The sequence below is a fragment of the Thermobia domestica genome, chromosome 1 (genome assembly GCF_964235325.1).
Source record: "Thermobia domestica chromosome 1, izTheDome1.hap1.1, whole genome shotgun sequence".
Classification (NCBI taxonomy): Eukaryota; Metazoa; Arthropoda; class Insecta; order Zygentoma; family Lepismatidae; genus Thermobia; species Thermobia domestica.
In genome coordinates this window covers 382,456,562-382,482,009 of record NC_137454.1, presented here as the reverse complement: position 1 = coordinate 382,482,009, position 25,448 = coordinate 382,456,562, and the positions used below count along the sequence as shown (strand labels likewise).

Below are 25,448 nucleotides of genomic sequence, written 5' to 3'. Positions count from 1 at the left end.
ATATATATATATATATGTGTGTGTGTGTGTGTGTCTTCTTGCCTTAATGCATATAAATACCGTGTTTTGAGCACGGGCAGATTTAGGGGTTGTTTGCCGTAGAAGCGGATCTTCTGGGTGTTTGGAATACCCCACAGTCGAGTGAGGGGACCTGGAGTTTTCCCGTAGAAAACTGTTAATATCCTCATTCGGTTTTTGAGCATTTTCGTGTAGAATTTTCTTTAGTACAACATAAGGGGATATTTGTTTTCAGAAAAGTTTTTGGAGGGGATCAATGTATCTCCATATCCCTCCCCCCCTAGTGTTACTACAGAGAAGCTCTCCAATAGCTTTTAATCATTATATAAGTAGAAATACAATCTTTTAGGCAACTAACCCTCACTGCGTTTCAACATTTAGGTAGCCGGAATGTCGAGTCAAAATCAATAAAGCATACCGCCTCTGCTTTTTCTCCACTTCGAACACTGGATGGAACAAAACGGTAGCCGTGATGAACCCCAAAAAGAAGATATCAAAAGTGGTTGATTTTCAGTGAAGCCATATCTAGCATCTTGGTGCTAGATCTAGCATAATTCACATGCATTTAGCATCTAGCATCTTGACCAAATCTAGCATAATTTCATTCTTAACCTCTGATGACCAGAAAAAGTACGAAAATTTAGATGGTTCAAGGACCGTCGGGAATTATTCTTCTTAGTTGAAGCGATGGTTGGAACAATGAGACCAGTCAGTATTTCCGCGGTTGTAATTTATTGTTGAATTCAGAGAAATGTTCAAAAACAGCAAAACGTGACTACAAAACATATTTACTTACCCATAGCTTTATTACTGTCAACTGAAACCTGAATGTTTGGTTATCTGGAATGTTTCTGTCCCTTTCAATTTACAACTTGAGAGGGGAGGGGTATGAACATCGGGGAATAGCTAGTAATACACTAAAAGAAATGCTTCAGGCCTGTGTCGGAAGCGGTATGTTGTGTATATATTTCTTAAAATGTTATCAATTCATAAAAAATAAATTCGACCTTCCTCTCCTATAATGTGCCGTTTACCAATTTATTTCATTATCATTCCTGACAGCGTCATATTAGCTTTGTACATGAATACGATTGAAAGACTTCATTGAAATAATGAAGATAAGTACGGGCGGGTCTTTAAAATTAGTAAGGAAAGATAATTTGAAAATCTGGCATAATTTACAAAAATCTAGCATAATTCAGACCCGCGTTTGGCATCATCGCGAGTCTCGAGTATGGCAACCCTGTTGATTTTGTAGGACTGTTCGTATGGCATTGTCTCACTTGCTCTACAACGTCTTCAGACGTACGGGAACGACCTGAAGATTTGTTTTGTCCCACCGAACATCCAGTTTCAATAAAACTTGTGCCACTGATAAATAGTAGGCTTGCTGGGAGGATCTTTACCATACTTTGTAGGAAACTTATGTTGCACAGTTGTCGCAAACTTAGATTCTTCAAACCAAAACACATAGCTTGGGACCAGTCAAGGCAGCCATCTTTGCTCCAACTGCCGCTAGCGCTTATGGTGGCTTGTTTCTGAACTAGTGTACTACGTGAGTCAAAACTTGATGTATTTTGCTACAAAATGACACCAAAACCATGTCTGTAAGATAGTGAATAAATCAATATGAGTTTTCAAAGTTATAAAGTCCTTTTCGATATACCCTTGTAGGTGCACCAGATATATTGTTCCTGTGTGCTACAAATATAAATTATATACAGATGTTAAATATACTTATTTTGAAGTAGTTTTAAAATATATAATGGAAGTTTAACATTTTCAGAGCGACAATAATGAAAGTTTGTTGTTTTTAATCTCAAAATTCCTATAAACTATTTCTATTTCATGTGCTACTCTTTCTAAGAAATTTGATGTGACCGCCGCCATTTTCAAACAAGAATTTAACTATTGAAAATTAATTCAGAGTTGTGATGCATTATTTCTTTCTTTGACACATTATATTCAGAATTGACATGAACAAAAAGTCGTATGTCGTATTGTCTGAACCATTAACAAGCAATTGAATAATGATAAGTTAAACTGAATTGTATATAACTTGCAAAATCGTTAGTTTTGGATATGATAATGAATGATCGTCAATTGAGTTGAGTTGATTTTGAGTTTAACGTCACGTTGAGCAGTGAGGCTATATGAGATGTGGACCTACTGATTAACGTGGAACCCGAACCACTTAGTCACGAAGGAGCTCATGATCGTCAATTGTTTATTTAGATATCTTATTTTAGTGTATTATATGCACGTTTTTAACTGTCAATAGTAAACTTGAATGTTTTTCACTATTAACTGAATCTCTATACGCATTTGATCAAATATGAGAAATAATCATAAAGCCTGCTATACAACATCAAATATTGCATGAAATTCCTGCCATATTTCTTTTCCACTAATATTTCCATAGCCATTAGCTTCCATCGCCCATCCATCTCATTCAGCTTACACAGAGTATTATTGTAGAACTTTCAAAATTTACTTCATTTCATTCCATTAAAAAATAAGAATTTGAATTTCCAAACTCCTGAATTCTTCAACTGCAGGTCCTCTTTTTAACTCGTCTTGCGACGTCCTTAAGCAGCACATTCGTCTCAATGCAATATATGTAGGGGTGTCCATAGACAACTTTTAGATTGAAGGTTGTGCCAGTGGGATTATTTGGGGTGACATAATTGTTAATTAAAAATGGTATAATCAAACTGAAGAGTGGTAAAACATAAATATTTTGGGGCAGATTGGTAAATTTTGAGAGAAGACATGTATGTTTAGGACACGGGAGTACAGAATGATAAATTTGGAGGGGTGTCATGTATATTTAGGGGCGGAATGGTATATTTGAAGGAAAGACATGTTAGTTTGGGGCAGAATGATAAATTTGGAGCAAAGTCATGTACACTCATGTCCACAATTATTGTCGCATGTCTATAAATATGTTGTTGTAGGAATATAATTTGATAACGAATTCGCCCGGTTTTTCTTATAACGTTAGTAGGTGTATAATTGGCAAAGACATCTATGTGACAAATTTCATGTGAAAAGAGCAGTAAATAAGAACAATAAAACGAAAATAAAACTTTCTTGTCCTTTTAGCAACATTTTGTTTTACTCATTCTAATTTTTGTATTTATAATTCTTTTCCTATGAAATTTACCACAAATATACCTTTTCTGATTATACACATACTATCAGTATTAAAAGTACCCTGCAAACAGTTATAGATATGCGACAATCATTTTGGACATGAGTGTATATTTTAAGGGGCAGAATGGTAAATTCTAGTAAAACATACCGTATATATTTGAAGGCAGAATGGTAAATTGGGAGGGAAGGCATGTATATTTGGGGCAGAATGGTAAATTTGGAGGGAAGACGTGTATATTTGGAGCAGAATGGTAAATTTGAAGAGAAAACATGTAACTTTGGGGCAGAATGGTATATTTTGAGGAAGACATGTTTATTTAGATTTGGGGATTATGCCTAAGCACTTGGGGGATAGGCATCCCTGAGTATATGGGTGCAAAGGTGGGTGTACTAACTTTTGTAACACACGGTACATATGCTTAGACAGCACGTCCTCATTATTGGTACCAGTTAGGAAGACAGTGAATTCTAATGACTACTAACAAAAGTTTAAACATTTTAATTGACTCTGGCATGAGGATAGCCTACAAAAACAGACTACCTTCTTCTCAGATCGTAACACGATACACACAGAAAAAAGTATTAAATCTTCTTACTAACGTGTTTCAGTGAATAACATTAATTACTAATTCTTTCAGGTAGCAATAGATATAAGTCAATGTTATCTCTTTTAACTTCTTTCCTCCCAAAGCATTTTACTAAAAGTAAACCGAACACAGAAGTTACAGTAATAAATCAGGATGAAAATATCTTGTCTTAAATACTTATCCAATATATTTACTTCTGTCTATAATTTCTGAATGATAAACTATATATGAAGTACATAAATATTTATATTTTTGTATTTAGTAGTACTACACTGATGAACAAACGAATTAAAAATAAAGAAAAGACAGATAAACGAGTCAGGCACAAAAAGACTTATGAACGAATCAGACAAAAGATTGATGAACGAATCTAATTGAAAGTTAATGATTTTAATTTACCTTCTATAATGCATCCTATGTGAATATTTTAAGTTTCAAATGACGAAATTGGCTACATTTTTTTTTAGAAAATAAATATCAAAGTTACTACAAAATACCATCATTTACCTAGTCAGTGGCTTGCGTTCATGCCTTTGATGAACAAGGTTTCTGTTTGATTCCCTGTGAGAAAGCATCGAATGCATGACAATGGTTAAATTCTACTGTAGATCTCGTCCTACATGGCCTATCTATAAACAAAAGGACGTAAATACCAAGTCAATCAATCAATCAACAAAACATAGGCACTCAATCAGTGTTGGTGTTACACTTCCCGCGCTCTCCGACACACATTAGTATTTCATTCTTTTGGGATGGAGTGCTGTTCCGTAAACGCGTATGAACTTGATCTCGAAAAAGGGCTTAATGATTTACCAGGAGCTAAATAGTTCAGCTAAGCGTCATTTTTACAAAAGCACAATGCTGAAAGTTACTTACTCAGGACACGAATTTACTTAGAAACGACGCTGGAAATTTACTTAAAACATTTATAATCTTCATTACCGCTCTGAGACCCTGAATATGTATTATAGCACAAATAAATCATTAATTCATATAGGCTATCATCCATAAGATAGGAAATACCAAAGAATTAAAAAAAGCAGTATATATATATATATATATATATATATATATATATATATATATATATATATATATATATATATATATATATATATATATATATATATCAAATAAAGAACGGTTGATTCACTTACCTTATAGCTCCTTTAATAAAAGCGGACATAATCGCTATGCCCAGCCCACTCCCCGAGACGATAAATATTTCGACCAGCTCCCTCCTCCTTTTGAAGTACTGAGCAACCATTAACGTTGATGTATCGCGTGTCATCCCAACCCCTACCCCTGAAAAATAATGGAAAGAATATAAAATAAACTTAAGTTAAAATTTAAGCAAACAATTATTCTTGTATAATGCACATTTGAAACGGTTTAAATTTGTTGGAACACTAATATGTATCAGATATAATCAAGTAACTTATGCGCCAACTGTATGCAAAGAGTTATTTATGTGTGATAAACACTTAAAACAGTCATACTTTACTGAAACACTTTTAGTACTTACACCTTTACCGTATTAGAAAGAGTTATTTGTGTATGATGAACACTTAAAACAGTTATATTTTACTGAAACACCTGAAGCAGTGGTACTGAATACAAAGAACTATTTGTGCATGATGAATACTTAAAACAGGTACACTTCACTGAAACACCTGAAGCAATTATACTGAATACAAAGAGTTATTTGTGTATGATGAATACTTAAAACAGTTATACTTTATCGAAACAGTTAAAACAATTATATTTTCTTGGAACACTTGAAACAGTTATACTTTATTCTAGAACTGAAATCTAAGAAATATATTCTAGTCACTCAGGAAAAGTCAGTGTACAGAGTTATTTATGTACGATAAACATTTGAAACAGTTACGATTTGTTGGAACACTTATACTTGAGTAACTCATGCAGAAACAGTATACAAAGAGTTATTTCGTATCAGGAATGTATGTAGGGGGTTGGTCATGAGGCTCAGGACCTTCCCCCGAAATTCCAACTTTTCTATAAATGCAGTCTAATTTTTGGGGTTATTTTACAAATTTTAATTTATCTTTATATTGAATTTGAATCTCCCCTGAAATAAATTCTTGCGTAGGCCTACGTGTCTGTTTCATATGATAAACATTTGGAACAGATATGATCTTACAGTCCAATACATTTGAGTAACTCAGGAAGAAACAATGCATTATTTGTGTAAAACATTCACTTGGAAAATATATATTAAAATAATCCAATTAATGTTTCGAAATGTGTACGTTAGAAAGTACACAGAATGATCTTGTCTCACATATTGAAATAATATTCCAACATGAATTAAGCACAAATGACCATTTCATGATAATTGTTAAAAATATTATTGATGATTGGAAACACTAAATTTCGACAATCGTACGTAGTAATAAATAGCAACCCTGTTGAAAAATGAAATGAATTTTTTTAGTTTTACGTCCAACGCTTATGTCGGCTAGGATAAAGAAGACGCTGATGATGAGAAATGAATGAAATGGTGGGATGAAGAAAGTGGGAGTTAACGGGAGAACCCCGAGAAAACCCACGTATCTTGTCTACCTCCAAGCCCACTTAGCGCGAACTGGTATCGAATCAGTTCGATAAGGTCATTGTGACAGTTTTTCCATCCAGGTGACCCCCAGATAGTACCTTTAAATTTGGGTTCTGGCCAACTTTTCTTAAAAATAAACCTCACCTTAACCTATGAGGAATGGAAAGCCGAATAAAAGAGAGAAAGAGAAATGAAATGTAAGTAAATAAGAGAGGTGGGATGAAGGATTACACACAGAAACGTAACACAGAATACAATTTGGCTCACTAAACTGGAGCACGATATGCTGTGTGCTGTGTGACAAGAAGGAAATGCGCAGGTTAACAGACTGTATATACAGGGTGTTTCGAAACAACACCGAGAACGTTTGGGAGGTTATTCCTGACACCAAGATAGGAAAAAAGTATAGACCAATCTGGGTGCAGAAATCCGTCATTTCAGAGTTATAGGCTACTAAGAACATAAAAAGAATGAACTTCAAAGATCCATAGCTCCAATACTATGGGGCCTAACGTAGTTGGGTCAAGACTTCACTTAGGAACTAATATGTGCGGTATCCAAAAATACATGTTTCAGAATCCTGCGGTACTCACGCAACAATTTTTATTGACGGAGTTTGGCTGCGGGCATTTAATTTAAAGTACGGTACGTAACAACTACCTCTTTGTTTAATATATTGCCAAACATGTATTGAGGATGTGGAGTATGGCTCCTTTTAAGTAGTGCAAGCCTTAGCAGGCTGGAGATAAACTACTGGAAACCCGAATAAAATTTTGTTGCGAAACGATTTGATATTAGATCGAAGTAAGTTTGTTTTATGTTCGTTTCAGTTACAATGTCAAACGGCTTTCTTGCAACTGAGTCAACAAATTTTTCATTTCCCAGCAGGTATTTAAAAAAAAATCACGTTTATCTTTAGTAAAGTAGATGTAAATAACACTGCAAATAACAGGACTGTATCCTAGTTATTTTTCTGAGAACAACAAATAGAATATCTAAAATTTATGATGAAACTTACAGAAATAGTTATTCTTCTTACAGAATCTGCTAGAATTACTAAAAGAAAAATTCTCAAGAAAAAGAATCTCTTCCTGCACAGAATTCTCCATCTCGAAAGATTAAGCAGAACGGGAATTTCCGTTCTGTTTAAAGATAAGATCATTGAAAATATTTTCTACAAAGTGCTGGAGGACCTTTACGCATAACGGGAATTAGGCAAAACGGGAAGACACCCCTAAACCAATTTAATATTCAGACTTCATTTACTCGACGCATGGTAGCAGACTTGCTGATTCTCCATAAAATTATCAATAGGAAAATTAATTCCAAATTATTGGTTTCCGTTCTCAAGTTTCGTCGCAGTCACAACTTTACTAACACATGTAACACCAGACTATCAATTATGCTACGTTCTTCACACTTCAGGCTGGAATCGTATAATAGTTTATTGTCACATGTTGAAATTTTTGACTATGAAAATCATTTTAAAAACAAACTGAAGTCTCTGTAAATGTGGTACATATAGTTGTTGTTATTTCTTGTTATTGCTTATACACTTCGTTGCATTATTTCAGTGTAAAATGGACATAAATCGGTATCTGAAACATTTATAAATAAATAAATAGGAAGGGACTGTCCCAGCTAAAATGGGTAATCTGGTCACCTTATATATGAATCGAAATTAGTTTTTATTATTCCATGTATTTTCAAACTGACGAAGAGAATGTATGTTCTCACAGAAAATCAAAGAATTAGATAAATGTTTACTTAGTTTTACTTTTACACTCTTTTTTTTTTCTATGTTGTTGTTATTGTTGTCTTGTTTTTTTTTCTTTCTTTTGTTAGCATGTCCCTGTGTAAAATGGCAAAGTTATGCTGTATCTGGGAAATTGTTCAATAAATAAAAATAAATAAATAAATACTTGTTTTTTCTTATACTATGTAATTCTGATGTTCCACATTATTCAAACCATAAGTGTCTCCCATTAATTTTTTGTTTCAAAAACAAAAGAACCCTAAAAGAAGATCTGCTGAAACCAATAAAAGATGATTCTTCCGCAAACTGAAAAATTAATTACTAGGTTTTTTTAAGTACTAGGTTCATGTCAAGCACAAAGCAAACTTTATTAAACACTGAATACTGCAACTGGCCTATGTAAAAATGATGAAATAATGTCTGTATGCTTACTTACCTATCACAGTTCCATAGCTGAGGAAAAGTTGGTGAAATTGCGAGGCGAAGGAAGTAAATAGGCACCCGAGGGCCGTGACGAGGCCCCCCAGCACTGCCGTCACCCGCGTTGACTTCCTCCGACAGAAGGCGATCGTGATTGGTGAGATCAGCAGCGCCACCGCTGTCGAAAGCGCTCCTAACCACCCTAGGAAACAAAGAAAAAATAACACAAACTATTAATTAAAAAATATATGAACCGCTGAAATAACAAGAATAAATAATGTTCTTGTTTTGTATACAAAATTTACACCTCCATTTCAGGGGCGTCATTTAGGGAGGGCAGGAGGGGGAAATTGCCCCCCCCCCAAGAGTTTGAGGAATACATATACTTTAGTCGATTGTTTACTAATATACTAGTAGAAAAGGTGAAATTCTTATGTCGGTAGTATTCTTGCCCCCCTCAAGCAAAGTCTGAAATGACGCCCCTGCTCCATTTAATGGTAAATGAACCTTGCCAGCACACTAGATAGGACCTTCATTGCCTAGTGGTTGATAGGGCTGGCAATTGCAAAAATAAATTAGAAATACCTATGTTGGTTCGCAAATACTTGACAAAGTGGACAATTACAACGTAGGCCAGCATTGGCAGTTGGTTTGCCTACCGTTTAACGTGATTGAATCTACTGTTTGTGCTGCTAGGGAAGTAATTTCAATGCTTGCTATCTGAACAAAGTGTAAGGTTTCAAAAGTTACATTTTCCGTTCCAAACAGTGTGGTTGGTGGTAAGAAAAGTGTAAACCGGTGCAGTGGCGTACGCAAGCAGAGGTCTCGAGGTTTAACCAGCTTCCGTGAGCAAGATATTATGCATAAACTTTTGCTATATATATAGTCTATATATATCACGCTTGTTCATAAAGGAAATTGAGTGCTTGATTTGTCCCCCTGGCCAAATTCTGCGTATGCCACTGAATTGGTGTGTCTTTCACACTTATTTCCATATATATATATATATATATATATATATATTACTGAACGTTGCTTACCTTTGGTCTGTTTATTACAGTGGCGTATTTACGATTTTGTTTCGGGGGGGGGATTTTCTATCTTTCGGGGAGGTCCCTGAAAATGTGAAAATTCTGCAAGATATTTCATATACTTTACTATAGTAAATAAGATTTCGGGGAGGGCTTAAGCCCGGAAGCCCCCCTAAATACGCCACTGGTTTATTCCATTAAGTTTTGAATCTCAGAAGCTTAAACAAAAACTTTGGCGCAAAGCATAAGTTTGTTTATGGATTGTCAGTCCCTAATATTACATTCTGTTACGTAGGGGTCGGTTAAATATTGACTTGCGTGATCGCAACGCATCTGTGCGATCAAGTTCCGATGGCATCAGTCGTAAGAATTTGCGATTTTGAAGCTAAATTTATCATAAACTTGATTCCGACGAACAAAATTTCTGAATGAACATGCTATCTGTTTTATGATATTTGTTTGTAGAGAGCAAGTAAACAACTAAAACTGATGCATTATGCAATGAAGAACTCCATAAGTGAACACGATGTTTCAGAGATCGTGCAGATTATGAATATCGGGACCACTTCACAAAAGTATTTTGCGTTAATTTTCTTGATTTAAATAATACTTCAATACATTCTAGACTGTTAGTTTTTTTGGTGCATGCCCAAATAACTGTCTACAGTTTGATAACACGCAGACAAATTGATATGCCAAAAGTCGCAAAAACTAGTAAACGAAGAGAAAAATTTTGCGAGACACTGATCGCAAAAGTCCGGAAGAATGATATTCCATTGGTCTCATTGTTTGTCGTAAATTGATAGTAAAGATTGAATTGCGATAATATAAGGCAATATTTAATAGGCTCCATAATCTTCTATTATTATGTTACATTTTTGCGTTAGGAAACGTATCAACAGTTGTTCGAGCTGTCGCAAGAAGAGAAAAAAGTTACAAAATGACAATAAATTGTACCACCTGTCCGCATGTTAAGTTACGAAGATCACAGCGATTCTGTTGGGGTTCAGCGGTGACATTGGTAGTGATACCATCTCCTGGTGTGTTGTAAAGAAGACGAAGTGGTTAAAGTGAAAAGTGTTCATCCTACACATAATTCACACATCCAAATCTAATCACAAACACACTTTCACTCATCCACAATTATACTATCCATCTAGAATTCATTTATTTTCACTTTTTTCCAAATTTTTACACCCCACCTGATCAACTGGGTAGCTGGCCCTCTTCGTCCCGCTGGACCTCCTTCCTAAATCTGACTTTGATACTTCCCTACTATGACAATTTTATGCTTTTCCTGATTTTGACATATTCTTCACTTCTTTCATGAGTATACTGATCTTAATTTTTTTAACTTTTACCAATTTATCAACAATATATTACAGGCACTTCGACTTTCAACTCGGCCAATCATTGCAAATGGCGACGTCCGCCATTTGTAAATTTATATTACAATTCTATACAAATAATTCATTTTTACACAAGTAATTCAATATTTCTGCATTTGTAGCACACAAGACCTTAGATGTCGGTGCACCAAATATTTTAAACACCATTAAAGGTGATGAAGACAAGACAAGATGACAGCTGATTTTGATGTAGATCTACTGCTACTTCTAATAACCCACAGTAGCTAATCTGACTACCTAAGGATAGTCATTGGTGGAACAGTCACAAGCAGTTAGAAGACTAACCTCTTTACGAAGTGTCTAGGTTCAACGTTGACCACACCTTGAAGCACACAAAAACTATACGTCATATCCATTTAAAGGCGGACTTTAAAGCACATAAAGGAATACCTCAAACAGTTTAAATATACTTTGTCAAACTTATGTATGCTGTTAACTGTAGAGCAGCGTAGTGACTTAATACTCCGATTGCCACCGTCTGTGTCTATTCTGCTTATAATAAAGGACATAACTGTTGTAGTAAAGTCATGTGGCAGTCCTTAACTGCTGTCATTTATGTGTCAATCTTCGCGATAGGGAGATAAGTGAGAAATATCGGTGCTGTGGGAAATTCCACTAAAATTCAGTTCTGGCAAGCTGCACGTGTTCAATTTTGCAGCAGGCACTTGACAATACTAGTCAAATGCTTATAGAAAGTGATCATTTTATGGGGTGACCGGATACTTTGATTTCCACCATTTGTGTCTATTCTGCTTATAATAAATATAAAGAACATGACTGTTGTAGCAAAGTCATCTGGCAACCTTTAAGTGCTGCGTCACTTATGTGTGTCAATCTTCACAATAGCGAGATAAGATAAATAAGAAATAATACTGTTGTAAGAAATTCTACTAAAATCAAGTTGTGGCAAACTGCACATGTTCAATTTTACAGTAGGCTCTTTGCCAATAATAGTAAAATACTTATAGAAAGTGATCATTTCATGGGATGTTCCGGGAGCAACTTCTTCCCTGGAGCTATAATACTTTTCACCCTCATGCCGAAGTATATCTCTGATCATCCTCAGCGTGGATTATCTATATTTTCGCAGTACTACTTTCACCATCTGTATATCGAAAGTCCCTTCGAAGAAAATTTTCTGAAATCATGCTTGCTTATAGCAGTGATAACGTATTGTATTTCCGTTCTTCTTCAGAGAGTAAAAGGTAAAATTTAGTCTTACTATGATTTGAGAGAGTTCTGTCTCCTAATATTTTACAGAATGCTCTGCAGGACTCAAAATTAGAAATGACAGGACGAGAAGAAGAATGAAAATAAACTGCGAGACTGGCGCCATTAAAACTTTCGACTTCATTAGAATTCAAAATTTGACCTCGTACAAAAAAAGTAGCTCTTTTTTTTCTTTTTCACTGTGACCTCTCTCTCTTTAATCATCCCCTCTACTCATCACTTCTGGCACCACCACAACAAACAACAACAAAACAAAAAAATCAGAGAGAAAGAAATAAAACAAGACAAGGGAAAAAACAGTGGTGTGGTTCTTTGGATAGATGTAGGCAGCAGCATCGCTGAGTTTTGGAAAACAAAACTTTCGAAAGTAAAATATATATACAGAAACTCTTCGGGGAGTGTTGGGATGAAGTCTGCGGTGGTCTTGATCTAGCCCAACGGAGAACGACTGTTGTGGCTGGCGTCCTAGCGGGAAATCGATGCAACAGAGCAGCAGTAATAATACCCTTGCAGCGTCTCGACGCAGAATTTTTCTCAAAAGCTCATAAAACATCCCTTTATACATACATATACGTAAATAAAATTTAACCCCAGAAGAATGTTATCATAGTTTCTTACTTTACATAAATCTACTTCTATCATTCTTTGAATCACTCAAGAATTTTATGTCTATCTATCTATATATACAGGGTGTTTCAAAACAACACCGATAACGTTTGGGAGGTGATTCCTGACACCAAGATAAGACAAAAAGTATAGACCAACCTGGGTGCAAAAATGCTTCCTTTCGGAGTAATATGCTCCCGAAAACATGAAAAAAATGAACTTGGTTCATAGCTCTAAAACTACGGGATATACCGTAGTCGGATCAAGACTTCACTTAGGAACTAGTATATGCCCTACCCAAATATCCAAGTTTTAGAATTCTGTGGTACTTCCGCAACAATTTTTATAGAGGTAGTTGGTGAGTACTTCAAATTATATGCCCGTAGACACACTCCTGTACAAAAATTGTTCCGCGAGTACTGTAGGATTCCGAAATATGGAGTTTTGGATAGGGCACATATTAGTTCCTAAATGAAGTCTTGACCCGACTACGGTAGATCTCATAGTTTTGGAGCTATGGACCTTTAAAGTTTATGTTTTCGGCAGCCTATAACTCCGAAAGGAAGCATTTGTGCACCCAGGTTGGTCTATGCTTTTTGTCTTATTTTGGTGTCAGGAATCACTTCCCACACATTGTCGGTGTTGTTTTGAAACACCCTGTATAATATAGTTGGCAGTATACTACAGTACAGTAGTAGTATATGTATTTAGGAAATCATTAAGTTTAACGTCCCACGATTATGCCCTTTAGGCTAAAGAAGAGGCATGATTAAGGCAAGTGAATAATGATGGAAGAATTGGTGGAATGAGAATGTGAAAGGAAATGGAGAACACCGAGAAAACCCACGTACACTATGTTGTCCACCATATATGTACATGACCGGGGATCGAATCAGGGACACCACGTACCAGAGGTAAGTGCTCTACCATTGAGTTACAGTGCTCCCATATGTGTTTGGTTTATACCCTTTAAATTGCGCCATAATAAACCTGTTTTGTTCCTATCAACAGCCATAGTGCGTTTTCTACTGATCTTTTAGGTTATTTCCACTTGTGGTGAATTCATCCTCCATTGAGTCCGGATTAACGAGGGTTTACTGTAATATCTTGCCAATAATTAAAAGTCTAATCAGAGAATTTATATTTCACTTTAATTACGACGCTGCTGCCTCTCGCCAACACTACTTAATGTCTATCTAGAAGAAATAGTGAAAAAGAGCCTACATGATGATGATGGCATTTCGGTAGAATGATTAGATGCATAAGATTTGCAGACGATATGGCGCTTGTTACAGAATCTGAAAAGAAAATCAATAAAATGTTAGAAAAAAATGAGAAAGGGTTTTGAAGAATATGGGATGAAAATAAATGTTAGAAAGACAAAAGCCATGGTGATTGGAACGAAGGGTGTCAAATATAAAAGTAGGAGGAGAGGAAATAGAACAAGTGAATAGTTTTCGATATCTGGGTAGTATTCTTAGTAATAACATGAAGTGAGAACGTGAAATAAAAGCAAGGATAGAAATGGCAAAAGAAGCCTTTAGGAGGAAGAAAAGTCTGTTTTGTGGGACCTTGAATAAAGAGTTGAGAAAAAGACTCATAAAATGCTTCGTGTGGAGTGTTGTACTGTATGGGGCGGAAACGTGAACATTACGTAAAGGTGACGAAAATCGACTGGAAGCCTTCGAAATGTGGGTGTGGAGAAGAATGGAAAAAATTAGTTGGGTCGAGCGGGCGGAAAACGAATGAGAGAGTGTTAGAAATGGTGGGTGAGAAAAGAACACTTTTAGATATTATTAGGAAGAGGAAGAGAAACTGGTTGGGACATTGCCTAAGAAGAGACTAGGGTATGGGGACGTCCTAGAGGGTATGGTGGCGGGAAAGAGAGGGAGGGGGCGAAGGAGACAACAATTAATGGATGACTAGCTGAACCTGCGCTCTCTACACAGCGCATCATTCGCATATGAGCATAAATCTCCTTCTCATTCCTTACAACATCTATACATGTCCCTTTACAGACACAAGTGAAAGACGTATTCATTAAAAAAAGCCCAGGGGTATCATAAAGGGGAGACTTTCGATTAATTTTTCTCAATATCTCGCACCGTTTGCAAGATTAGAGCCTACTTCCGGTTGGAGTTTCTAATTCATGTATGACCAGTGTTTTCTTTCTTCTTGCATGCAGCATGTAATAATCAAATACATTACATACACAATTAATTATAATGTCAGTTATATATGATGTTCATTGGGCAAAACACTCAAAAAAAAAAAAGGTTCATCTTAGACTGGAGAAATGGTTATCCTTCCTTTTCCATGGGGCATGAAGCAAATGCCTGAGATATATACAACCCCTATATACAACAGTGTGGTGTTGGAATGTATAATGGTTAGGATGTGATGCTTTAGTTTTTTTAATTTCAACACTTCCAATGTACCCGCAAAAATGTAATAAAGATATAGTGCCTATGTTTTTTAAATATTCAATTAGAACTGGATAATCTACATGAAATTTGCAATCGATCAGTGAAAACGTCATCTTTCTAGAGCCTGTAGTTTCCGAGATCTCATTGTCGAAAGAATTGTCCGCAAACATATAAATGTAATTTAAAACAGCTCCAAAGATGGCAGCATAATTCATTTGCATTTATTTTCGGAGAAGGCTTATTAAAGGCAAAGACCTTTGAACAACAATTAAAAAGGGTAAACTTTGTGAAAAATATTTCTTTAAGTACTTTGTTTAAAGTACACTCTTTTAAAAATATTTGTCTTTGTTATAAACATGAAATCACAAATAACCGTAAATCAAAAGTTTAAAGCTAAGGTTATAGGTTAGAGCTTGGGCGCTCTTAATCATACTTTCCCAGAGCTCCGCTCTGAAGCGTCGCTGAGTATATGGTGACGATTTTTGGAAAAACCTTCCTGTTCCTTATCCTGGGTCTCACCTTCTGTCTCTGTCTTACGAACCGTCTGTCAGACTTATCTAGCCAAGGGCAGCCGGATCTACAGATCGAGCCAGGGGAGTTACCCCACCTGGACAACTATCCAAACGGGTTGTCCCACCTTGCTCATATTCTTCATCTCTCATTTCATACATCAGTGCTTCATTGCTTAGGCTCACGGCTTTCCATTATGGCTGATCCTGCTAGTACTACTGGATCCTCGGTGGATGGACGCCATCATGGCCTTCCTCCTGTGTTTGCCATTCCCTCTGCTTCGGCTGCGAAAGTGGCCAAGCGGAAGGATATGAGCAACAGACAGCGTACGCAGTCAGGCAGTTCTACTGCCTCTACCAATTCTAACGTATCCACGAGATCCAGATCTCCACGCGGTCAACAACTCTATGCTGACTCTGTTAAGCAGTCTCGCCAGCCGGCGAAAAAACAACACCGTGAAAATGTTTCAGATACTTCAGACATGGAAGCCCAGCCAACAGTCATCAATGACTCATCTAATCTCTCATCTTCCTCATCAACTGTTCCGGTAGTTCATTCTTTTCTCCTTCAAAATTTTGATACCAAATATAGTAACGAGAAATTCATAACTATCCAGCTCCGAAAGTATCTGCCAAACGCCCCTCTGTCTCAAGTCATCAAAACACGCAACGGCATGATACTCAAATCACCGGATCCTAACTTCGCGATCTTAGTTCGGAATAAAGCATCTTTTGAAATATTTGGGAAACAAGCTACCCTTACATCCCTTAACTCTGTTAAACGGAAACAAGCGCCTCCACCGAAACGGCCTCCGCTTCTTTCTGTTGTCATTCGCGGGGTTGACCCGACGTATACTGATGAGGAGGTTCAGGAAGAGCTCCAGTTCGAAGGGCATACCATTCATAAAGCTGTCCGCATAAACAACAATGCTGGTGCCACCTATATGGTGCGCATACTCACGCCCTCTCAAGACACGATCAACAATTTATTATCTAAAGGAGCATATATTTATAAACGTAGACACCGTGTTGAACCTTCCCGGTCGTCCTCACCTTTACCAATACGTTGTGAAAAATGCCAACAATATAATTCACATCATACCACGGCCTGTAAAAATCCTACCGTATGCGGCTTTTGTTCTGGACCTCATCAAACTCGTGCCTGCACAAACATGACTCAGCCCCCGAAATGCCCTACTTGCACCGAACCTCATCCAGCTTATAGTTATAAGTGTAAAGGCAAACCTTCCGCTCAAGAAACCCATCCCGAACTTGTTGTTCCTTTGAGAACCGCTGAATCATCCACTTCCACTGATCACTCCGTTGACGATCCTGTCACCGTTAGTAAGTTACTAGAATTCCTTTCTCTTACTCTGCAAAATATTCACCCTTTTCACCGCCAGCATATCTTACAACAAATTATTGCCGCAGCTAAATCCACGTTTCATGTATCATTATACGCAACGTACACTAATAACTATGTTCATTTTCATACCACTCGCCTCGAAACATCAGTATAATTGTACTCAATATGGATATAGTTTTTTTGTTTCTCAACATTCGATCTCTTCCTAAACACAAAGTCGTTTTTGAAACCCTCTTACTAGAAGAACAAGTCACCGCTTTCCTCCTGAATGAAACCTTTCTGAAACCCACTTCATCTTGTTCCCTATCACGTTACACATTACTTCGCCACGATAGCCCTATGCCAGCCCTCAGAGCCAATGGTGGAGTTGCAATAGGTTTCCGTCACACCATTCCGTTCCGCTCTCACAACTGTCCCCTCTTACATCTCCCTGAATATCTCATCACCACATTGTATTTCCGTAATATTGCCATCACTCTTGCCACTATATATGTGCGCCCCGGCCTTCCTATACCTCACACGTTCTTCTCATACATCTCAAATACGTATAAACACTTCATTATTTTGGCCGATGTCAACTTTCATAGCCGTTCAAATGCCGATCAATCATCCTTTACTGACTACATTACAGTTCACACTACAGGTAGTCTTCTCAATCTTCCTCGCTGTACTCGTCCTATCAGCAACACCACTCCCGATATTGCAATAGTCTCAAATACCATCATTAATCACTGCACTATTGATGTTTTAGACTTAATGGGCAGTGATCATGCACCCATCAAGCTAATCTATCATTCAGGTCTCGCTTCTGTCAAATCCACACTTTCACCACGCATTTCACTCCGTTACGATAAAGCCAACTGGCCACAATATCGTACGTATCTCGAAAACACTTTGGTTGATTCCGAAGCTCCTACTACCCCAGAAGAACTTTCACATCAGGTCAATCTCATCACCACATCTATTCAACAGGCATCTGCACTTCATATCCCTCAATCTGAATCAATCCCATACCGCCCAAAACTACCACCACAATATCTAGCATTAGTCCGTCGATCACGACAATCTTACCGCGAATTTCTTCACACCAGGAATCCAGAAGCTCTAAGACTTCATCATCAACTGCAACGAACGGTCCGCAACTATATTTCCGCTTACAAATTACGCCAATGGGTTAAAACTTGTAATCAACTCTCCGATACAACTCATCCTACTCGCTACTGGAAACGCTTCAATGCTCTTTGTGGCAAACACTCTAAGACTCCATATCCGATTCTCTTACACGACACACCAGTACATTCCGACAGCGAGAAAGCAAATGCATTTGCTGACTATCTTCAAACTATATTCACACCCTCAGAGTCCGACAACATTGCTCATCCAGTCGATCAAGTCGATATTAACCGCCCTTCATTTCAACCTCATATCTCTCATACAGTCCCCAACCATGCTCTTACCAACCCCATCACAGTCTCAGAAATCACCAGTGTCATTCAGCGCAAACGCAACACCTCACCAGGTTTCGATTTGATCACCTATCGGCATATAAAAGAAAGCCCCGCTATATTACTCTCCCTTCTGGCACTCATTTATACTTTCATCTTACGCACAGGGTTTTTTCCAACGGACTGGAAAGTATCGAAGACACTCATGTTTCCCAAACCTGGTAAACCGCAGTCAGATGTTTCTTCATATCGACCTATCCAGTTGACATCCACACTGAGCAAAATATTCGAGCGCATTCTGGTGAAACGCCTCCATCCATATTTACAAGACCGCCAACTTCTTCCGACTCACCAGGCAGGTTTCCGTCCCTCATTCTCCATTACTGATCAGCTCCTTCGCCTAACCACGCTCATAACCAACCATTACAACTCCATTCAACCCTCGTGTCTCGTCCTTTTCGACCTTGAGAAAGCCTTTGACAAGGTTTGGCATCTGGCGCTAATTTATAAGCTCATTAAATTTCAGTTTCCGATGGCATACATTCGCCTCATTTATCATTTTCTTGTCTGTCGTATATCTTATATTTCTATTAACGAACAACTCTCACATCCCATTTTTCCCATGTGCGGTGTTCCTCAAGGTTCCGCCCTTTCCCCGCTATTGTATATTCTTTTTGTTGCAGACCTTCCACATCTTCCTCCTGACGTCCATCTATTCCAGTACGCTGATGATACAGCTTTTCTCGCACTTGGCAAAACTATACACAACATCAATCATTCATTACAAAAAGCCATCAATCGCTTCACGCACTGGTGTTCTAAGTGGAAACTTAAGATTAATGCCACCAAAACCCAAGCTATTGTTTTCATACCGCCCCGTAAACGTACCAAGGTCCACCGAAACCCATCTCTTTTGTCACTCCATGTTCATAATGCAGCCATCGTTCCAACCCGAACCGTTACATACTTAGGCATACTATTCGATCATCATTTAACGTGGAAACCACATCTCAACCGTGTGAAAACTAAAGCTTACAACCGCCTCAACCTCTTGAAACGACTAACTGGCACAACCTGGGGTCTCTCATCACACATAGTTCTCAACACATACAAGGCCTTCCTCCGCCCAGTTCTTACTTACGGTTTTCCAGCTTGGATTTTCGCTCCTTACTCACATTATCAGAAATTAGCCATTCTTGAGAGACATGCTTTCCGCATCGCCTTCCGTATTTCTCTCCCGAGTCCAACTCGAGACCTGTATTCTTTAATATCATTTCCTACTCTTACCTACCATCTCGAAACTCTCCGCTTAAAATTCATTACTCAACGCTACACACATCACCATCCCCTATTGTTTGAGACTATGCATCATCTTGCACTCCACTCATCACCTCCACGGTACTATCATACTCCACTTCACCTTCTCTTTACTTTATATTGCTACACAGTCCCTCCCGACCATCTCGATCTACAGATTCTCCAAGATTATCGTTTGCATATTCATTTACCGCATATCTTCCCATCATATGCACAGTAATTTCATTTCACTAACAGGGTTCACCACGTCTCCATTGGCCTAGAGCAGCCCCTAGGCAGAAGATAACCGCATTCGTCTTTCTAACACTTCTTGTGTTGTGCTGTGGCGTCAAGTGCACTTCATCTCATCTCTCATTTTCATCATGACTTCTACACGTCGCTTATTAATACCTTCACTTTATATTTTGTTGTTTGATTTCTGCTGCTTGCCATATTATGTGTGTTCTTCAGATTTCTTGCTATATTATATGTTGTATTATATATCCTATATTTCGTATATTATATATGTAGTATTTTGTTTTCACGTATAACCATGATTTATGTTCCAGTACGCCTATAAGTATGTTTATGATCGCAAAGATCATAATGTCCTTCCAATAACATGTTAATAATAAAGAATATAATAATAAATAATAGCCCATAGCCCAACCACCCATACCTTTTCCCATAATGGTCCTCTCAACTCCCTTTCCTAAAAGAGGGTGTAGCCCTCTCAAAGGATGCTAGCCTTCGGCTGGCCTAAAAAAAAAAAAAAAAAAAAAAAAAACGCTCTTAATTGGTACTGTAGCATTTTAATAGATAGATGATATAAAAACAGAAAGATCATACGCAAAGACGAAAAAGTTAGCGGAGGACTGTGGAGCATGGAAGCTTCTCAGCTGCGAAAAGTGACCTGCCATACCTATGATGATGATAATAATTAATTACGACAATGATATTGTCTTATTTTTACTTCAAGTACTGTGGAAACTTTTTCAGCACTGCTCAGTAAGCAAGTGAATCATCACATATTCCGTAAGTTCTATTTTGTGGAAGAATGTAGATACAAAACTTTCTTCCGTGAAACGTACCTTTTGTTAGTATCATCTTTGGTGTAGCCTTAAATTCCCTCTTTATCCAGTGAAATTCCCTCGCTGCCCACACTCCATTCCACGGCTAATGCTGCTAAATAAGGGGGTAATTGAAATGGACTGGCAACATGTCTAAAGAGGCAGAACAGAGCGTGTAAACTAATCCTGGATTAATACTACTAACTCCCTCTCGCGTTCAATCTCGGAAGCAGGGTGTAATCAGTCACGGAACTACATTACCTTCTAATCTGCATTGCAAGAGACTATCAATTAAAGCTTTTAGTTTCAAACACATTTGCCAGGGGAAATATTAATCTTCCTAAAGGCATGTTACATGTTGCTGGGCACTTACCTTTTATATTCTGCTTTAATGTAACTTTCTAATATCATAATAGTCATCACTTCAAATTTCAGTCTTTTCTATAACTGTTTAAATGCAATACAACTAAGTACAAAAAAAGGGGGGGAACTACGGTAAACTTCCAAACTACGAGGGCCAATCAATAAGTAGCTGCAATATTTCTTTTGTTTCTTTTCAGTTTGGCTCTACAGCATTGTGTGCACACTAGACGCCAGATGTCACTGGTGGCTTCGTCTGTGGTAGGTTACAGCCAAGGATGCTTGAAATGTCATTTCAAGCAACTTTGGGTTGCAGCGTTATCATGGCAGTCCATTTTGCACTGTTGCGAAGTAAAGATGGCGCGCCACACTCTGTATGCACCAATGTAGAACAGCGTTCTGTCTTCCCCCTTTTTTTGTGGTTTGAAGGTGTACCTGGCGCAGATGGGAGGACAATATTAAGATGGATCTTGCAGAAATAGGAATACAAAGTAGAAACTGGATCCAGTTAGCTAAGGATAGAAGTCAGTGGAGAGCTTTTGTGAACGCGGCATTGAACCTTCGGGTTCCATAGGGCATAGAGTTAATTAGAAAGTGTACCTGGAGCTGAAATTCACAGAAGACTTTCAGCACAATACGGGGAAAAATGAAATGAAATCTTTAAGTTTTACGTCCCACGGTTATGCCGGTTAGGCTAAAGGAGACGGTGATGATGAGAGATGAGTGAAATGGTGGAATTAAGAAAGTGGGAGGAAACGGGAGAACCCCGAGAAAACCCACGAGCACGGTGTTTGTCCACCACAAAGTCCACAGGGCGCGAGCTGTGATCGAATCAGGGACCCCAAGCACCGGAGGTGAACGCTCTACCACTGAGCCACCGCTCCCCCCCCACAATACGGGGACAATGTGTTGCCCAACAAATGGTTTACTAGTGGATTGAACAGTTCAAAAGTGATAAAATGGTCAAACGAGTATGAAGGATGTGGAAAGAGCAGCAAGTGTCCAGCTACAGCAACAAACGATACCATTATTTAACGAGTCTGTGCCTTGAATAACAGACAAGTGACTGTTGATAAAGTGGCAACCCATATGCAGATTAGTCATGGTTCTGCATGTGACATCATGCATAATAGGTTCAACTTTCACAAAGTCTGCGCGAGATGGGTTCCGGAAAAGCTCGATGAAGAGCGCGAGCAAAACCATGTAAGAATCTGTCAGCGCCTACTGGACCGTTATGCTAACGATGGTGAAGCGTGTTTAGGTGGATCATCACTGGGGATGAAACGTGGATTCATCACTTTGAATCAGAGAGCAAACGACAGAGCTGGAATGGAAGCACCCTGGATCTCCCGTCAAGAAGAAATTCAAGAGTCAACCTTCTGCAGGGAAAGTTACGCTCACATTGCTTTGGGACTCACAAGGGCCAATCCTGGAACATTACCTGGAAAAGAGTTTAACAATAAACAGTAAAATGTACAGTGATATCTGGTACGCAAGTTGAAACTTGCAATTCGTAATAAACGCAGAGGTTGATTATCGTAAAGCGTTCATGTGTTCCACGAGAATGCGCGTTCACATGCCATCACCCACAATGCTCAAACTCTTCAGACGCCGCGTTTCGAGATTTTGGAGCATCCTGCATACAGTTCCGATTTCGCCCCATGGAATTACCACGTGTTTGGTCCACTGAAAGATACTCTTAGAGGCCGTCCATTCAGCTTCGATCAACAGACAAAGGAAGCGGTGCATTCATTGCTTACTGCGCAACCATTTTTTTTCTGCAAAGGCTATCGGAAAGCTTGTGCAACGGTAGACCAGGTGTATTAAAAAGGAGGGTGACCATATTGAAAAAAGATATGAATAAAAGTACTCTTGTGGCAACAAATAATAAAAATTTACTTATTGATATATGCTCGTATAAGAGTGCAATGTTCTAACAGGATGGTAGATTATCAGTGCTAGTGTCAACAAACTAATAAGGAGAGAAATGAACGTAGTCTTGAGATGCTGAATCTACAGTATATCTTAAAAAAAAAAAAAAAAAAAAAATTCCTATCTCCTACCAGAGACGTACGCAGGTGGTGAGTTCTGAGGGTCTGGTAGTTGACAATCCAGGAATCCCGATTTTTCTATAAATATAGACTAATTTTAAGGGCGACTCTTACAGATGTATCCTCGCATTGAATCTGAACTCCCTCGAAAACTTTTGGACTCCGTCCCGAAATAAATTTCTGCCTACGTCCTGGTCTCCTACTGTTTTAATTTGTCACTATCCATTACCGCTTCCTCTCTAAGGAGATCAATATTGAAACTGGAAGTTGTAATAAAGAAATAATGCTAATGCCATCGGTGGAAAAAGTGTCCACACTTGGGTACTTTCTTTTATTTATTGCGCTTTAAGCTAATTTGAGAACACTGAATCCGGCGACACTATTTCTGAACGTATCAGTCCACTGGGTCACAAGATAAATAACCTTAAAGTTGGGATCGTCGAAGTACCACTTGAGTCAATGGTGAAAATGTCAGGGTTGGATACATTTCTAACTGGCTTTTTATACTAATGTGAGAATGCTTTACTCTGAGGGAAGAACATAGACTGAAAGTATCTGAGAACAAGATCCTGAGACGAATATTCGGACCCAAGAGGAACGGGAATGGGGAATGGCGGAAACTTCATAACGAGGAACTACATAATTTATACGGTTTACCCAACATTGTTAGGGTCGTCAAGTCTAGGAGGCTTAGGTGGGCAGGCCATGTAGCTAGAATGGAAGAAAGTAGAAATGCTTTCAAAGTCTTGACTGGAAGATAAATCGGAAAACGACCATTAGGAAGACCTAGGCACAGATGGGAGGACAATATTAAGATGGATCTCGCAGAGATAGGAATATAAAGTAGAAACTGGATCCAATTGGCTAAGGATATAAGTCAATGGAGAGCTTTTCTGAACGCTCCGGGTTCAATAGGTCACAGACTTAGTTGGTTAGTTAGAATCCAATAATAAAACGCTACGATACATTTCTAACTTCGCTTTTTATACTAGTCTGATGATGCTGAAACCAATAATAAAACGCTTCGATACATTTCTAACTGCGCTTTTTATACTAATTTGAAGATGCTGAATCTAATGATAAAACGGTTGGGTACATTTCTTAACTGCGCTTTTTATACTAATGTGAGAACAGAGAATCCAATGGATTTATTTCTAAGCATATCCGTTCATTCAGTCACAGAAAAAATGATGTCCAATGTCCCAGCTTTGAGACAATTTTTCTCAGGATTCCACGAAAGGATGTTTGAAAGTAGTTCCATTGGATTCAGCGTTTGAGACAGTTTTCCTCGTTACCCCCAAGAAAGGTAAGCTTAAAAATAGTTCCATTGGATTCAGCATCTGAGACAATTTTTCTCGTGACCCCACGAAAAGATAAGTTTGAAAGTAGTTCCATTGGATTCAGCGTTTGAGACAGTTTTCCTCGTTACCCCCACGAAAGGATAAGCTTAAAATTAGTTCCATTGGATTCAGCATCTGAGACAATTTTTCTCGTGACCCCACGAAAAGATAAGTTTGAAAGTAGTTCCATTGGATTCAGCATCTGAGACAATTTTTCAAGTGACCTTACGAAAGTATAAGCTTGAAAATAGTTCCATTGGATTCAGCATCTGAGACAATTTTTCTCGTGACCCCACGAAAGGATAAGTTTAAAAATAGTTCCATTGGATTCAGCATCTGAGACAATTTTTCAAGTGACCCCACGAAAAGATAAGTTTGAAAGTAGTTCCATTGGATTCAGCATCTGAGACAATTTTTCTCGTGACCTTACGAAAGTATAAGCTTGAAAATAGTTCCATTGGATTCAGCATCTGAGACAATTTTTCTCGTGACCCCACGAAAGGATAAGCTTAAAAATAGTTCCATTGGATTCAGCATCTGAGACAATTTATCTCGTAACCCCACGAAAGGATAAGCTTGAAAGTAGTTCCATTGGATTCAGCATCTTTAAATTAGTATAAAAAAGCATATGTAAGTATGGAAACATTTACAATTGGCATATGGGTTACTTCAAAGATCCTAACTTTACTCCATAGACGGATATATTTTAAAATAGCTAAATTGGATTCAACATGCATTTGTTCTTTCTAGTACTTCCGAAAGTATTTTAGAACAAAATTCCTGAGAGGGATATT

At 37.9% G+C, this 25,448-nt stretch overlaps 1 protein-coding gene across 1 annotated transcript in view; it reads right to left on the bottom strand.

Moving 5' to 3' along the window:
* Window positions 1–25,448, bottom strand: part of LOC145664646 (monocarboxylate transporter 2-like) — a 204,534-nt gene that overhangs the window by 105,872 nt on the left and 73,214 nt on the right. The window contains exons 2-3 of the mRNA XM_081731484.1: window positions 8,532–8,717; window positions 4,919–5,066 (exon numbers count right to left, since the gene is read on the bottom strand). Of these exons, the coding sequence (XP_081587610.1) occupies window positions 4,919–5,052 (134 nt within the window). The 5' untranslated portion in view covers window positions 5,053–5,066; window positions 8,532–8,717. The remainder of the gene's footprint in view (window positions 1–4,918; window positions 5,067–8,531; window positions 8,718–25,448) is intronic.